Source organism: Podarcis pityusensis, assembly GCF_964106645.2.
Source record: "Podarcis pityusensis genome assembly, chromosome: 14".
NCBI classification, from domain to species: Eukaryota; Metazoa; Chordata; class Lepidosauria; order Squamata; family Lacertidae; genus Podarcis; species Podarcis pityusensis.
This window is the reverse complement of record NC_138039.1, coordinates 18317025-18334335: the sequence shown is the minus strand read 5'-3', so window position 1 is coordinate 18334335 and position 17311 is coordinate 18317025. Positions and strand designations below refer to the sequence as shown.

The 17311-nt window shown below is 45.7% G+C and overlaps 1 protein-coding gene across 7 annotated transcripts in view; it reads left to right on the top strand.

Moving 5' to 3' along the window:
• Positions 1-17311, top strand: part of RAB11FIP3 (RAB11 family interacting protein 3) — an 85776-nt gene that overhangs the window by 39275 nt on the left and 29190 nt on the right. For 5 of the 7 annotated variants that reach the window (XM_080981951.1, XM_080981950.1, XM_080981947.1 and 2 more), the window contains 2 exons: positions 1234-1328; positions 13966-14153. In XM_080981951.1, the coding sequence (XP_080838077.1) occupies positions 1234-1328; positions 13966-14153 (283 nt within the window). The remainder of the gene's footprint in view (positions 1-1233; positions 1329-13965; positions 14154-17311) is intronic. The other 2 variants (XM_080981949.1, XM_080981946.1) reach the window with 1 other exon arrangement.

Sequence of the window (17311 nt, the reverse complement as noted above, 5' to 3'; positions counted from 1 at the left end):
AATTTTGCCATTTTCTTATTTTTGACATAAAATTATAATTTTCTATAGTCTAATTTGAATTTGCATCCCCAAAACATCACCACACCACACTTCCAACTGTGTTAGATTTCTGGGTCATATGTTAGATTTCTGGGTATGGTTAGATATGACCACTAACTTGTTGCTTTTAACATATAGCCACAAGATTTTAAAACTTAAAATTTGTTTCTTTAAACTTATATGCAAATATTTTTTTTTTAAAAAAAAGAGATTTTCCTGAGCTCAGCTTTTGGAATCTGACCAAAATCTTAAATGGCCTTTTTGACCTCCTCTTGGAACATGCATTGTAAATTCTGTATTTGTGTGCCTACGGTAATCAATATCTCTTGGATTTTGGTATCTTGAGAGTTGAAGGTGTCGGGGTGCCCTCCAGGTGTTTTTCACGACTAAGTTGAGGAATGCTGTGTTAAAGCAACATTTGTTCAAGAAGCAAAGCCCCTTTTCAGCTTCAGGTGTGCCATGATTCTATATGTGTCTTTTTCTTTTAATATTTGGGACAATTTATATCTCTTGCTGGAATATTATTTTTGCATTGGCTCCAACAGATTTCTACTCCTGAGTATGCCTAGTGTTTAATACAACTTTTTACGTACTTTCAATTAAATAAAATTTATTTTACTCCATCGAGAAGCAAACGATATTTTCAAGCAATTATCTCATAATAGCTTGCATGCTGCCTCTCAGAGGGAGGCGATTCTGCTCTATCTCTGTATCAGCAGGGATTGAACATTGCAGCTCACCTCACCTAGAGATGCAACATGGTTTTCCCCACTGGAAGCGGAGATAAAGTCAAGGAGAGACGCACAGCAGGCACCAGAGGAGCCTAGGGGCCAAGGTCCTTTCGTCCCCCCTAAAATAATTGAGGGGGCTACCCCCCTGAGTTGAAGGGAATTCCCATTCAAATGGTTTGTGTGTGCCACGTCATGTGATTGATTATGCAGGGTAGGGTTATCTGGAACCCCCCAATATTTTATTTAAGCGGGCACCCCTGGTGGACACCCTCCTCTGTGGGTGGAAACTTTGGGCTTACAGAATGTCCTTTGCATTAATCTCCTGCTGCTTCTCCTGCTGCTTGAGACTTCACTGGAGGAGCATTCCAACCCTCAATGTTGCTTTTTTAAATAAAAAAACCTGCCTTTCCCTCCTGTAATAATAATTTGGTGTGTGTGTGTGTGTGTTCTCACCCCCTTTCAGCAGTTCCTGACAGCCAGCTCTGCACTATGGGATATGCCCATGATGAACCACCATCTGCCTGTCCCGATGAGTTTGATGACTTTGTCACATTTGAGGTGAGTGTCTGAACACAAAGCCTTTTGCTTGCCCCTAGTGACTAAGGCCTGTACAGGGTTTGAGTCTTTACAGCAGCTGTCTCCAGCCTTTTCAGGCCCAGAAGACTGGCCTTAAATCCAGACATGTATTTGGGGACCCCGTTGCTTAATTCGTCAATTTGTTACCTGGTTGGGAGTGCTGCTGTGGTGACCCACCTTAAACCAGGCCACATGGTTATGGGTCTCAGCTAGGGATGGGGGAAAATGCCATTCAGTTTAAAGGCAAACTTGCCTTTTATCCTTCAAAATTTGCTCCTTTCCAAATTTTGCAATGCAGGTCTCCAGCCAAGTTATCTGTGCAACAATGTATATACCAAAGTGTGCATATGTTTGTGAAAATAACGTTGTTGGTTTTTTTAAAAAAATGCATTATATTGCAGAAAATTGCTTTGCAAAAATGAAATGCCCTAAAATGCTGATGAAGTGTCGTGAGGACTTTAAAAAAGTATTCACCAGCTGATGAGGAAATGTGGTATTCTTAATCTGTGAGGGCTTTCTTGGCAGCCTTGCAAGGTGGCAGTGCCATGCGCCACCGTTTACAGGATCTCTCACACCCACCGCCCTCCACTCCTGCCACATTTATTTTCTTAAGAATGCTTGCTTTTGCAAAGAAGCATCCGTCTGTGTGCAGGACTGGATGGAGACCAGAATTATATGCCCACTGCTTGAAATTAGTTAGCATGGCCCATTTTGCTTTTCTTGATAAGTGGGCAGGGACTGGTAGCCTTGATTTCTTGGTGTAGCATTTGTTTAATTCTCCTTCTTCTAGTCTGCAGGTTCAGGGGTGAGTATTGCAAGCATGTATTGCAAGGGACACGGGTGGCGCTGTGGGTTAAACCACAGAGCCTAGGACTTGCCGATCAGAAGGTCGGCAGTTCGAATCCCCGCGACGGGGTGAGCTCCCGTTGCTCGGTCCCTGCTCCTGCCAACCTAGCAGTTCGAAAGCACGTCAAAATGCAAGTAGATAAATAGGTACCGCTCCGGCGGGAAGGTAAACGGTGTTTCCGTGCGCTGCTCTGGTTCGCCAGAAGCGGCTTAGTCGGCTGGCCACATGACCCAGAAGCTGTACGCCAGCTCCCTCGGCCAATAAAGCGAGAAGAGTGCCACAACCCCAGAGTTGGTCACAACTAGACCTAATGGTCAGGGGTCCCTTTACCTTTACCTATTGCAAGCATGAAAGACTGGGGAAGTTCAAATCTTTATTTGCCTCACCTTATCCAGTGTCAGGCCTTGTCTCCAACATGGATTTTCCCCACCTCTTCCTTTGGTTACGCATTAAGGAAGCTTTGCAGGAGGATTGAAGTATATGGCTGTCAGCCTGTCTTGATGACATGAGTGCTCTGTTTCATGCTAGTCATTTGCCTGGGGCAGATCAGGGTGCAGGGATGTTGAAGCCTGTGGCTACTGGGTTGCTGCAAATTGTGAGCTTTCCACTCCATTCAAAAGAACAGTGTAACCGGCAAATGGGGGTGGGGGTGGGGGCAGCGTGACAACTAAATATTTTCAAGCCCAATTTATTTCCCTGAGGTCATGCCCTTAGGCATTTAAAAACTGCATGCAGGTCATATGGCTCTACTCTCCCCCCCTTTCATCCCTACTCGGATCTTGCCGCCTCTGCAAATACATCCCACGGTCAGGCAGAGTGACTGGCAGCTAAATCCATCTGGCTTTGTTTTCTCCTAATGACACTTGAGAAGGTTCAAACAGAGGTTCTCTCCTGTCCCTCAGACTCTCCAGTTACAAGATCAGAGCTTGCCTGGAAGCTGCCTCTGCCCAAAGACAACGTTGAAGTGAGGCCTAGTGGCGGTGATGCAACTTTAGTGTGGCCATTGCTCCTTGGGAGTCGGCGGTTGCCACAGGAGATGAGGCCCTTTCTTTTTATTCTACCTCCCCCTTTTAATTTTTTAAAAATACATTTTTATTAATAACTGTTTAATAGTTCAGAATAATCCCCTTTTCATTTTGTTGACAGGACAATGAGAGTGTAAAGTGAAATAAAAAAAAGAAATCAAAAACATCAATCTGATGGTGCAGTCTTTCCGAAAGTATCCAAATTTACGTTCACAATATTCATAGCAGCCAGAATGCTTACAGGAGACGCTTTTGTATTTAATCTCCAAACAATAAAACAGTGCCAATGTGCCACAAAAGAGTCTTTATATTTTGTTCCTTTAGCCAGGCGTAGATCATTTGTTATTCCCCCCCACACACACCAAAGCAAGGTGCCAAAACCATAAGAGAGCATGCATTTCTCATCTTAAAGAATAAATGAAAATAAATAAACAAACCTCTTCCTGGTCTCTCTCTCTCTCTCTCTCTCTCTCTCTCTCTCTCTCTCTCTCTCTCTGAGTTGGCAACGCTGCCCTCTGCTGACCGACCAATATAATACACTTGGGTGATAATCTTAAAATGCATTCAAAAACAGAATAGCAGAAACAACAAAAATCCCTTTATTTGTGGAACACAGTTGTAAGACAGGCATTCGAGGTGTGGTCAGAAACACAACTTGAACCAAGATCGGACAAAATGAGTGGTGGTGGAAATATGAGAAGTGGCATAATTGTGCTGGACTGACTTGGGAAGAGACTGAAAGAGGCTGTATTGTATTATTGAGAGCTTGTATTAGATCATTGAAAGTGAAGGATTTGTGTATCATTAGTGGAAAGCACCGGAGTTCTGTAAAGCTTGCTTTTGTTTTACTAGCTGTGAACACCCTTCATGCAACCTGCCCTTTATGCTTGTGCACAAGTATACTTTATACTTGGAAAGTTCTTAGAAGCCTCGCTGGCTGTTAAGCAGTATATAAATTAATACTAATGACAGTGATAGTGCTGGTCTAGTAAGACAATCTTGCTTCTGAATTAAAATGAAGAAGACCCATAGCACAGTGGCAGAACACCTGCTTTTGTATGCAGGAGGGTTCCAGGTTCAATCCCCAGCTTCTACAAGGCAGGGAAATGCTTAGAAAGTCAGCCATTAAAAAAGAAGCCGTTAAAGTACGTGGAACAGTATTAAAGTGTTCTAGAAGAAAACAGCAAAGTCCAGCTATCCACTAGTGCCAAGTGCAGGCTCTCAGAAAGGAATTTGCCACACATTCAGACAGCCTACGAATTGAATGGTGTGTAAAGCGGTGGAACATCTGATGCAGAACTCTTCAGCATAAAAGCAAAACCATGGCCAGCCGTAGAGGATATGCTTCAATAATCTGCTATACTTTTGGAAAGTGGTTTGTCTATCTGTCCGTTGGTCTGTCCACTGTGGGTTTGGACACCTCTTGAGATATTACCACACACAGGTTCCCGAGGTGGCAGTCTTTGTCGATGCTGGGCACCATTTTGAATCAAGATGGGTGGCCAAAACGTGACTTTGCCTGATTTTTGGCATGGCAGGTCCTAACTCTGCTAATGTGAAGATACTGTCTTCCCATTTGGCAGGACTTTGGCTTGACTTGACGCAGTTTGGTATGCCAGTTGCAAACAAGGTTTCTTGAGGTACAGGAGGAGACTTTTGCCAATGTATGGCTCCCATCAAATACTCTGAGTCCTGCATCATTGTGTATGTGTGTGTGTATCTAGCCCCAAAACTCATAAATCACATTATCAATTTAAAAATCACAGTTTTTTTTAGTTTCTTCAAATGCCTGGGCAGAACCAGACCCTTTCCGCTACCATGGTGGACACTACCATTGTCGACATTTTCCGTCAGCCATAGTGCTTTTGTCTCTCATGAACTAGTCCAGCCACTGCACTGGATATATGGAGTCTTGGCTCGTCTACCTGTCAGTCTTGATTTAGAGAAGCTCTGCTGATTCTGGGGCTGAAGGAGAGCCGCCTTCTAATCGCAACTTGTCTTTTGTTGCCTTTTGCCAATGATTACTTAAGGACTATGTTCCTGTGTGCTCAGTGATGTGAGGAATGTCAGGTGGGTGAAGTTGACTGAATCCCTTTATCTCCTTAAGCTTGGACATTGCTTCCTCTGGGGCACAGCGTACTTTCTGTGAAAACATTTTTTGTGGGGGGAGGGAGAGCGAGAGCGAGAGAGAGAGCTCAACCATGCACATTAGTCATGTGCTTTTTTCGAATCACGTGTGAAATCTGCAGTTGCACACAGCCCCATAAAACTTGGACCTACTGTAGCATCACCAATTACTTCTAGATAAACAAGCTTACGCCCTAGATATCTGGGTGGGGCTGTCCTTGATTAACCCCATCACATATGGCAGTACAGTCATACCTCGGGTTACAGATGCTTCAGGTTGTGTTTTTTTGGGTTACGGACCCGCCAAAACCTGGAAGTACCAGAACGGGTTACTTCTGGGTTTCGGCCGTTGCGCATGCGCAGAAGTGCTGAATCGTGCTTTGCGCATGAGCAGAAGTGCCGAATCGCAACCCACGCATGCACAGACGCAGCGCTGCGGGTTGCTAACACTGCAGGTTGCGAATGTGCCTCCCTCATGGATCACGTTTGCAACCCGAGCATCCACTGTAATGGCCAACCAGATACCTCTGGGAGCTTTTCTGTATCCCCAGCATCTGTTACTCTGAGGTAGAGTGCCTCTAGATATGGTGGCTCAGCTTAGCAACCATGTCTAGCTTCGGGAGATAGACCTATAAGAGGAGTGGCAAAGCTTTTTTCAGCCAGAGGGCTGCATTTCCCTCAAAGGAACCTCCTGGGGGCCACATGGCCGTGGTGGGTGGGGCCAGAGACAAAATTGGGTGGGGCCATGGATGCTGATTTTACCTTTGTACAGTAGGCTTGTTTCTGCACACACCCACACAAATCCCTCTATCCTCCATTCTGGGCACCACAATTTAAGGAGGATACAGTGGTACCTCAGGTTACAGACACTTCAGATTACAGACTCCGCTTACCCAGAAATAGTACCTCAGGTTAAGAACTTTGCTTCAGGATGAGAACAGAAATCATGCGGCGGTGGCGCAGTGGCCTCATTAGCTAAAGTGGTACCTCAGGTTAAGAACAGTTTCAGGTTAAGAACGGACCTCCAGAACGAATTAAGTTCTTAAGCCGAGGTACCACTGTATTGACAAGCTGGAAGGTGTGCAAACAAGGGCAAGCAAGATGATAAAGGATCCGGAAACCAAGCCTTATGCGGAACAGTTGAGGGAGCTGGGTATGTTTAGGTTGGAGAAGAGGAGATTGAGAAGAGATACGATAGCCATATTCAAATATCTTAAGGGCTGTTACATGGAAGGAGCAAGCTTGTTTTCTCCGGCTCCGGAGGATGGGACTCAAACCAGTGGCTTCAAGATACAAGAAAGGAGATTCCGACTAAACACCAGGAAGCACTTTCTGACGGTAAGAACTGTTGGACAGTGGAACAGACTCCCTCAAGAGGTGGTGGACTCTCCTTCCTTGGAGGTTTTTATGCAGAGATTGCATGACCATCTGTCATGCATGCTTGAGTTGAGATTCCTGCATTGCAGGGGGGTTGGACTAGATGACCCCTAGGGTCCCTTTCCAACTCTACAGTTCTATGATCCAGGCAAGCAAGAAGCATTATCAGAGTTCAATTACAAAGTCTAGCCAGGCAAAAATACTCAAGGAAGGTGTGAAGTAAGGATGGAGACAACTGGTGGGGGAGCAGATGGAGAAGCCCCCAAGCCTGAGGTTCCCTATTCTTGACCTGTATCATCTACTAATTGGCTTCCCATTATTTAAAGCCACCAAACTCTGTACAAGGCCATCACCATCACTTCCTGCAGCAGTGAATCCCACAGTTACACCCGATGGCATAGAAATCCTTCCATTTTTCTATCCCTAATCCCTTGGCAAGGGATGCGGGTGGTGCTGTGGGTTAAACCACAGAGTCTAGGACTTGCCGATCAGAAGGTTGGCGGTTCGAATCCCTGCGACGGGGTGAGCTACCGTTGCTCAGTCCCTGCTCCTGCCAACCTAGCAGTTCGAAAGTACGTCAAAGTGCAAGTAGATAAATAGGTACCGCTCCGGCAGGAAGTAAACGGTTCCGTGCGCTGCTCTGGTTCGCCAGAAGTGGCTTAGTCATGCTGGCCACATGACCCGGAAGCTGTACGCTGGCTCCCTCGGCCGATAAAGCGAGATGAGTGCCGCAACCCCAGAGTTGTCTGCAACTGGACCTAATGGTCAGGGGTCCCCTTTACCTTTACCTTTAATCCCTTGGCAATCGGTTTCTCTGGGTGACACCCCCCTCCCTTTTCGTATAGGGAGAGAGAAATGTTCCTCAGCTAGAAAAGGGTGTGTTCCTTTGACACAAGTTTAAAACTTAGCTCTCTTTGTCCAAAGGTGGCTGAGGTCTGCATTTAGTTGCAAGAATTGAGCCTTCCCAGTGAAACACCGGCAGGGAAATGGGGGTGGGCTGGCGGGGGGGAGAGATTAGCCTGTAGGCTGTTATCTGGGGAGTTCAAGAACAAAAGGAACTCTGTTGAGAGAGCTGAGGCCAGTTTGTTCAAACCAGCCCAGTTTGTACTTCCTGATCGCTTCTTGCCTCCTCCCCAACCCCAGCAGAAAGCCAGGAGGTGTGTGTGTTTCTAAGTAAGCGTATCCAGAGTTGGACTTTCGCTTTTCAGAGAAGGAACTTTGCCTGCCTTCAGGTAAAAGATTATCCCTCGGCTTTAAGAGGAAAGCGGTGCCAATCTGAGGTGCTAACATGGTCCAGATTCCGGTCCTCTCTGGAATGCTCTAGCTCAGCCCCTCAGGTGGTTTTGAGGCAGTTGAGCCTGTGTCGGGAGGGGTACTTGCCTGTCCATCTGTCCGCCCATAACACTTCGGCATCAGTAGGGAGCCATACCTAGTCAGCGTTTTCCCTGAGCCTGCTAAGACGTGGCGTTCTCCACCTGTGAGTTTGTTTGTATGTGTGTGTGTGTGCATGTTTTAAAAGAAGGTGTACTTTTGTGGTGGTTTTTGCTCTCCCAGTATCGTTGAGCTCATCCAGGAAGGAAAAGGGTTTGGATCTATTGAGCAACAGAGAAACCGGTTCTGTGGGAGGTCAGCACAAGCAACCAATGTAAATCATTTCTTCAAATGGTTGCAGAATTAACGCACTGTGGATCCTGCGGAGTTTGGGAAATAGAGGAAGGTGCTTGCATGAAATATTCCATTCAGCAATCAACCAAGGTTTTTTTTTAAAAAAATTTTATTTGATTTTACAGGTGTAGAGTTATAACAATGCAAAATACATATCCATATTTAGAGATTGCTCTGAATCTCTAGATTTTCCACCTTCCCCTCTATGAATCCTATTACTGTATAAACCTTTTCAACTGCATATTATTTCATCATCCAAATTTTATGTGTCTCTAGTTTATCCATAGAATCTTCTGCATTACAAGTGTTATTGCAATCCTGCTAGTGTTTTCATCTGCTTACAGTGGTCTCTCAAGTAAATTATAATTTCCCCCCATTCTTTATTGAAGTTTTGGTCAGCAGTCGTTTGCACCTTACAGCTCTACAGTCCTCAGAAGTTTGAGGGGGCAGCAGCCAGGAAGAGGGCATTCTCTGTGGCCTCCCCTAAGCTGAGGGATCCCCTCCTCGCATCTGCCACCTTCATTATGTTGTTTTTGTTGTGTACCTCTTACCTACGATATCTGATATTTATCTTTACCTATATAGGACCCACCGTATTCTCTTGGCTGTAGTTTTGTTTTCACTGCATTTAATACTGTAATATTTTTATGGCTGTACCCCACCTCGGGAACTCATGGTGAAGGTGTGCATATGAAATCTCCTCCTTCGTTTGATTACTCTGCAAGCGTTAAGTGCAGACGTTTCCAGTATCCATAAGAAAGTTGTTTTTTTATATATGCTTCCCCCACTCTTTCCCTTGCTACCACCAATCCTTTGGCTGTTCTTCCCAGAGACTCTGGGGTCCTTTTCAATTAGGGGAGGATGGAGATCTTATCAGAGCTAGTGGTAATGATGTCTCCTGAAGGCAATTCCACCTGCTGTTAAGGTTGGGGTGTGTATGGAAAGAATAGGCTTATAAGGGAACATAGGAAGCTGCCTTATACTGAGCCCAAACCACTGGTTCATCTAGCTCAGTATTGTCAACACTGGCCGGCAGTGGCTCCATGAGGTTTCAGGTGGTGGACAGTCCCAGCCCTACCTGGAGATGGTGGGGATCAAACCTGGGGCCTTTTGCATCTATAACAGCTGCTCTAGCACTGAGCTACAAGCGCATGTTTAAGCATCTGTATGTGGCTTGCAGGATAAGCCACCCTTGGTCTACATACTGACCTGCAGCTGTTTAAGGTTTCAGGCATGGATCTCTCTTAGCCCCACCCAGAGATGCCAGAGATTGAACCTGCATGAAGAACAGGTGCTCCAAGACTAAGATGGGGCTCTACAGTACTTTAGGATGTGTGAGCAAACATAACAGGCCAGGGTACCGGACCTGAGCTATTGCATTGAATGGAACCTGTGGGGTAACTGGGGCAGGCATCCTTGATAGCTGCTCTTAAGCTTGTCCACAATGCAATAAAAAATACATTGTGATTGTGAATATAACTTTTTGTAACTACAGTGTGGTGTTGTTTGTTTCCTCGCAACCTATGGTGAAGATTCAGGTAGGTAGCCAGCAGTGTTGGTCTGACGCAGTCGAAATAAATAAAAAAATAAGAAAATGGTCCAGTTGCACCTTAAAGACCAACTAAGTTTGTTCTGAGTGTAAGCTTTCGTGTGCTTGCCCACTTCTTCAGATACCTTTTCTTATCGACCTCACAAAGAGACTTGCACAGGTACAGGTATCTGAAGAAGTGTGCATGCACACGAAAGCTTACACCCAGAACAAACTTAGGTGGTCTCTAAGGTGCTACTGGACAATTTTCTTTAATGTTTTCACCATACGTTGAAATAATAATTTAAAAAAGACTGGCTGACAGAATGGGCGAGAAACCTCTGCTATAATGTTAGCAGGTTGTTTTTGCAGAGAATGCAAGAGTTACTACTGTATTTGATATTACCACGAATGCAAAATGTACAGACTTGGACTGAGCCTTTATCTTATTTTTTACTGTTTATATGTGCTTTTGTTTTCAAGGCTCGGTTTGCCACTTCTTTCTCTCCCCCCTCCCTTTCAAATTGAGTATTTGTTCAACGTTGCACGGGGAATTCACAGAAAAGATTTATCTGTAGAATGTGCTGAGGTCAGGCCTGCTGGTAACACAAAAAACAAACTTCCTTAGCCGAGGAATCTGCAAAGGTCTTTCAACAGCTGCCCTGGAAACCAGCTGCCCTTCCTGAGGCTGTAAAATGGGGGCGAGGTGCAGACGGCAAGGTGGATTCCCCCCCCCCAAAGTGACAGTTTAACTTTTTTTTTTTTTTGCTCTTGCTGCTGCAGCAGCAGTTTTTTGAAGGCTTTGCTTTTTGGTAAATGGATATCTAGGTTAGGAATGTGAGCCTGTCTCCCTGGCATCTTGGCTGGGGGTTTAATATTTAATTGGAGGGGAGGAAACAGAAATGACCAGGCAAGGCTATATCTGCCGTTGCTCCAAAGCAGTGGCTGAAACTTAGAACTCTCTCTACTTTGCCTGTTGAGGGGTGGAAGCCACTCAGTGGTGCAATGCACACTAAACACTGGTGTATACCTGCGACTTTAAACCAGCTTTTGCCAACCTGGTGCCCTCCAGATATTTGGACTACAACTCCCACCAACCTCAGCCACTTAGTTCCCCCTTTTCTGCCCCATGGAGGGGACCAAGAAACAGTCACCCACGCCTTCGTCAAATGAATGCTGAGCTACTGCATTCCTCCCTCTGTGGGGCTGCCCTTGAATGTGGGGTTGCAAACGGATGAATGTATTGATTAGAGCAGGCATCCCCAACCTTCGGCCTTCCAGATGTTTTGGACTACAATTCCCATCATCCCTGACCACTGGTCCTGTTAGCTAGGGATCATAGGAGTTGTAGGCAGAGGGCCGCAGGTTGGGGATGCCTGGATTAGAGTATTGAACTGGAACTGGGGAAACCTACCTCAGCCTTCTGACTTGGGGCTAGTATCTCGGCCCTCCAGATGTTTTGAGACTACAATTCCCATCATCCCTGACCACTGGTCCTGCTAGCTAAGGATCATGGGAGTTGTAGGCCAAGAACATCTGGAGGGCTGAGGTTGAGGAAGCCTGGAATCTGTCCTATCCCTCAGGGTGGTCATGAGGGAAAAACAGAGAGAACCTTTACCGTAAGTTCTGTGAAAAAAAGGTATGATATAAGACTAACATCTAAAAAAACCATGAGCATTGACAAGAGCTGTCGGTTTTGAACTGGCTTTTGGGGCAGACGGGGGCTATGGTTAAGCAAGCTGGCAGAGGGTTTCAGTTCTTTAAAAAATTGTTTAATGTTACTCTGTTAAGGGGACTGTGATCAGTTTTCACACTTCAGCTCAAGGCTTCAGGATCATATGCTGAAAATCTAGAAATACAATTCTGGAGTGATCCTCTGTTTACCTGTCTTATGTGTGCCTTTGGCATTTAAGCGAGTGTCATGAAAGCTTGCAAAATCTGGCTGCTAAGCACATGGTGTCTCCTTTGCTAACCTTTCTTGATACAGAACTTTGCAGTGTTTTTGAAAAAGCTCCTCTGAACTTGATATGGGTGTGTATTTATTTGTTTTCCCCTGGTGTGCAAATTTAATAGTCAAGATGACCTTCAGGAGTAATTTGCCTGCTTTTGCATTCTCTTTGGAGTAGAAGGGAATAAGCGGTATTCTCCCAGAGATTATTCTGACGTCTGTTCACCAGAAATAACTGCCTTAAAAAAAAAAGGTGTTGTAACACAAATGGATATGTGTAACCTGGATTTCTTGGTTGCTTGTTGAAAGGGTCTGTCCTTAATGGCTCGAAAAACAATACACTCTGAAGGCTTTTGTTTTTATTTACTAGAGCGTTGTACCCAACGTTGTTCAGGAATTCTAAGAAACAATAAAAGCAGTGCAGTTTTGAAATGTTCTGTTGGTGATCTTGATTAAAATGGGCATCTAGTTGTATCCAAACATAGATGAAAACCTGCTCCTTGATCTCAAGACCCATTGCGCAAAAATTTGGATAAGATGTCTTAAGAGGTGTCCAGCTACACAGTGAACAAACAGCCTTCCAAAATATATAGTAGATTTAGTTCATGTCTGTCCACCTGTGCTTCTGCTGTGGAACTCAAGGCACTGTTACATTGGGGGTTCCCAGGCTGTGTCTCCCAGGCACTGACCAGATCAGATCTACTTAGCCTGAGTAGATTAGCCGCATCACATGTCTTCTGGATCCTGCCCTGGGACCACTCCTAATGGCAGGACACAGATCACAGATATTTTAGTTACCTGCTTCATTTATCTGGTTTAAGTCTGAATCCAGTCTTGTGGTTTGTTTTGATCCAAACAAACCATGTGTAGTAAGCCAAGAACAAACCTTGGTCGCACCTCGTGGTTTGTTCATAGTAGAATGTAGACAAATGGTAGGGCTGGCTATAGATATGTCTGTTTGCGTTTGTGTTTTAAATGGGAGAAGAAATATTCTGTGACTCTGAAAACCCAAGGCCTTGTACTGTTAATGATGTTACAAGCCTGGTTGGCAGTGGTGCTTAGTGACCAAGTTCTGAGAGGAGAGGGAGATAGGTGATTGCTTTGAGAATGTTAGGTGGGGCCTGGATCAATGCATTCTGATTGGTCTGGATGGTGGCATAACCTGATTGGCTGGAGGTTCTTGTCAGTTGGGATTTAACTGTCAGTTGGGAGAAAGACAGTTGAGGAATTGAAGGGAAAGGAAGGCCTGATTCTCAGCTGGCCTCCACCTGCCCATAGTCTTATATACAACTAGCCCAAGGGGTGGCCCTGCTTGTCACCTTCCTCCTCAGTCCGGGGGTTGCCCTTTTAGAACTCAGCAAGGAGGAAGAGGATGGGAACAAACCTAGAACTAGTTGGCTCTGCCAGTCCATGCCTCTGGCTCCCCCTACTGTTGGGCTCCCTGCCTTCCACCCTACCAGTCCCAACAGGTGCCACCCATCACTTCCATTAAGCCAAACCATGGCTTTGCTCCCGGTAGTTGGGGAGGAGCGCAGTGGCCAAAATTTTCTCCCTGTGCACCAGTGCACTTCCTCTTTCATGCTAAGCCATAGTTGGGCTTTGTGTTGTGTGCAGATGAGGCCATTGTAATGGGAGAGTTCATGAAGAAGTATGCAACAGAAAGAGTGCATGTGTACCTTCAGTGAAGGAGGTATGTTAATATGCTCCTCAAAATGGCCTACTCCATTCAGTACTCCACCCCTCTCTTTTTATTCCTGCTCAAGGAACATAGGAAGCTGCCCAATACTGAGTCAGATTATTGGTCTGTCTAGCTCAGTATTGACAACACTGACTGGCAGCGGTTCTCCAGAGCTTCAGCGGGAGCCTCTTCTGACCCCACATGGAGACGCCAGGGATTGAACCTGGAGCCTTCTGCATTCAAAGCAGTTGTTCTACCTCCAGAAAATGCTTTCCGCAGAAAGAAAACATAGTTGTGATTTGGAGTTGTCATGATCTCTCTCTCTCTCTCTCTCTCTCTCTCTCTCTCTCTCTCTCTGTCTCTGTCTCTCTGTCTCTCTGTCTCTCTGTTCTTAACTTGCTTTTTCTCCTCTTCTCTGCAACAGGCAAATGAAGTGACAGACAGTGCGTACATGGGCTCAGAGAGCACCTATAGCGAGTGTGAGACATTCACGGACGAAGACACCAGCACCCTGGTGCATCACGAGATGCATGATGAAGTAGAAACGGATAGCGCAATCGATTCCACTGTGCACTCGGAGTTCACGGACCCCACCGAGGAGCCTGAGAACGGGTAGGTGCTTTATCTTGGTGTTGGGTAGGACAGCAGGAGCCTCTCCGGGAACTTAAAGCAGAGATTTGGAAACTTAGTTTCTTATCAGACCAGCCTTAGGAAGCACAAAACAAAGGGGTAAGTGGCCATTTCTCCCCTCTGCAAAATGTAAGGGCTGCATTCATGCATCACAGTAAGCCATAAAACCACGGTTTACTGTGTGAGAGCCAATCACACCTGTTTCTCTTCTCTCTCTACCAATGCTAGGAAGAAACAGCCCTCTATCCTTGGCTTCGCGGTTGCGTCCATTGCACTGATTGTGGTTGGGTTTGCTCCAAACCAGCCGCAGTGCTAAAACCTATGTTTATTCTTGGCTAAGTGATCATGAAAACCTTTTAAAACTTCCAGCCACAGTGATGTGTGTGAGTTCTGCATCTGGCATGGAGAGCCAGGACAATGTTTTACCATGGCATGTGAATTGGGCCAAGGGGAGCCTTGCTGGATCTGATCAGCAGCCCATCAAGCTAAGCAATCTGTTTCCTGCAGTGGCCGGCCGTTGTCTCCCGACGTTGCTTCTTAGCATCTGATATTCAGGGCTCACCCGATTCTGGATGCAGTAGAGCCATTGTAACTTGTTGGTAGCCATTAATAGCCTTATCCTCCCTGGATGTGTCTAATCCCCTTTCTAAAGCTATCTAAGCCACTTGCCATCATCACACCTTCATGGCAACCAGTTCCCATGCATTTATATCTGCTGCGTGAAGAAGTACTTCCGTTATTCTGTCTGTTTTTGCCATTGGTTGTGGACCCACAGGTGGCTGCAGGCTGATAGGCTTCTCATCCCTGGTTTACGGAATTTGCATTTATTTCATTAAACATTTGTATCAGGTGTCTTTTCTAGATCAGCTCTGCCCAAGGTGGCAAACGGAAAACGAACTATAAAAATACAGTAATCTAATAATAGCACTTTAAAATTAAAAAAAAAAAAGGTACTATGTTGAGATACAATTCAGGCAGTATAAAAACAGTTTTGAGAGCCACAACAGAGAAATAGTGTGAACAATTAAAACACGTTCTTAAATGTAGCAACTGAGGAAGTTCTGTCTGGTAGAGGCTGTCCTTGAGCAGGCCTTGCCTCATGTCCCCACCAGTCTAACTAGGACCTAGGAGAGCAGGGTTCAAATCTCCACTCAGCCATGAAGCTCATTCGGTGACCTTGGGCCAGTCACCATCTTTGAGACTAACCGACCTTACAGAGTTGCAGAGGATCCTTGGAAGATAAAGGTGGTATATAAATGCAATAAGTAAGTAAGTAAGTAAATTTTAAGGGCAGGCCAACTGCGCATGGCCTCAGGCAATGGTCTTAAAGCACAGGCAAAAATGAGGCCTGTGGGTTTCTGGAAGAAATTTCCCTTTTTTCCTGGGGAACGAAGACAGTGGTGTTAAGACTAAAGGGCTAGAAAGGTGAATGGGGGATCAAACTGGCAACTAGCTGTGTTGCATAGGAGCCAGCTCCTAGGGGCCAAGGGGTCTTCGGACCCCCTCAGTAAAATATTTAAGGAAGCAAGGCCCCCCAAAGTTGATGGGCACTGGCATTCAAATGATGTGTGTGCACCATGTCCTGTGATTGATTATGAGGGGCGGGGCTTACCTTCCCCCCAGTATTTTATTCAAGTTAGCACCCCTGCTGTGTTGACCTGCAAGGTTTGTCTTGTGCAGTCGAAGTTTTGGGGAAGTGCATGCTAATTTCCACTCCTGAGGTTGGGGATATTTTGTGTGTTTTTGAAAAGGCAGTCATACAGTCATGCTGGTACCCCCCCCCCTTTTTAAACTTGACCTGTTCAGTGAAAGAAAAAAGTGCATTCATATATCCACCTGCCACCTTCTCTCAAAAGTGTCCAGAGTGTGATTCAACCTGATCATAGCAATCATTCGTCCTGATAAGGCTGGCACAGGGGGGAACCTTCTTGGTGAAGTCAGACCACTGGCCTTCTTGGGCCCGGAATGTCTACGCTGTCAGGAATTGTACCGATGATTTCCTACAAAGTCTGTGCCCTACCACCAAGCTACAAGCCCTAGCTGGGGTTTTGGCTGGCAGTGATTCTCCAGGTTCTCTGGCAGGAGCTGACTGAGGCTGTGACTTAACTATAGCCCTGTCCGACTAGTTGGGCATAAGCCACCATATGTATCCATGAGAAGGGATGACTCCTCAGGTTTTCCATTTTGGTTATCAGGGTGTTGTTGTTTTTTAAGTGGACTTAGGACTTAATTTGTGCCTTTGCACTAGTTTAGGGTTAGGCAAACCTTCTTTTCCCCACCCCCCAATAAACCCTGTTCACTTTCTACTTGGAGCACCTGAAGGAGGACTTCCTATATGTCCACAAGGAGCTGGAGAAGGTTCTGATTGTGATCCGGGGCTGAAAGAGTGTTTTTGCTGTTAGAGGCCCTGCAGATTAAGAGGGGGAACTGGGATTAGCCTCCTGCCGCTTTCTTTGCTGAAATGAGCTGGGCTCAGTGGTTGCTAACCCTCAGTCCGTAATCAGCTTCTGAGCTGCGAGGCCACCAAGGGCCTTTTTTTTTCCTGGAGAGAATTAGCAAGCATGCCAGCTTGCGTTCGCCCTGCCCGGCCTCCTGGGAGTATGGCTCAGTGCATTGGACTCTCCTGCCTGTAGGTACAAATGCCTTTCTTTGGAGGTGGGCGGGTGGGATATTTGTCTTTTTAAAAGTGGAGTTGCTGTGTTTGACCAGGATAGTGGCGGTTCTGTGTGTGTAGCTTTCGAGTGGCTTCTTTACAAGCACTGGAGACGCGAGGTCAAGCAGCCAGCAAATTAACATCACTGCTGCTTTTTACAAAGCAAGGTGGAAAATGCCATTCCTGCAAGTCTTATAAAGAGTTATGTGTGGGATTAATAGATGTGCTAGGGTGGAAAAGAAGTTGAAGCTAAAACTTGAGTGCGGGGGGGGGGGGCAGCGTCATATGCTCCTGGGTAGGCATTGTATTGCCCAGCCAGGAATGGTATGTCCTAGGAGGAGGGGTTTTTTGATCTCTGACACATACATACATACATACATACATACATACATATATAGAATGAGCCTGGACACCCTCCATTTGCTGCAAGAAGTCAGTGGTATGAGGACTAGAAGGAAAAAGAATGGGTGGTGATTTTTCGTTTATT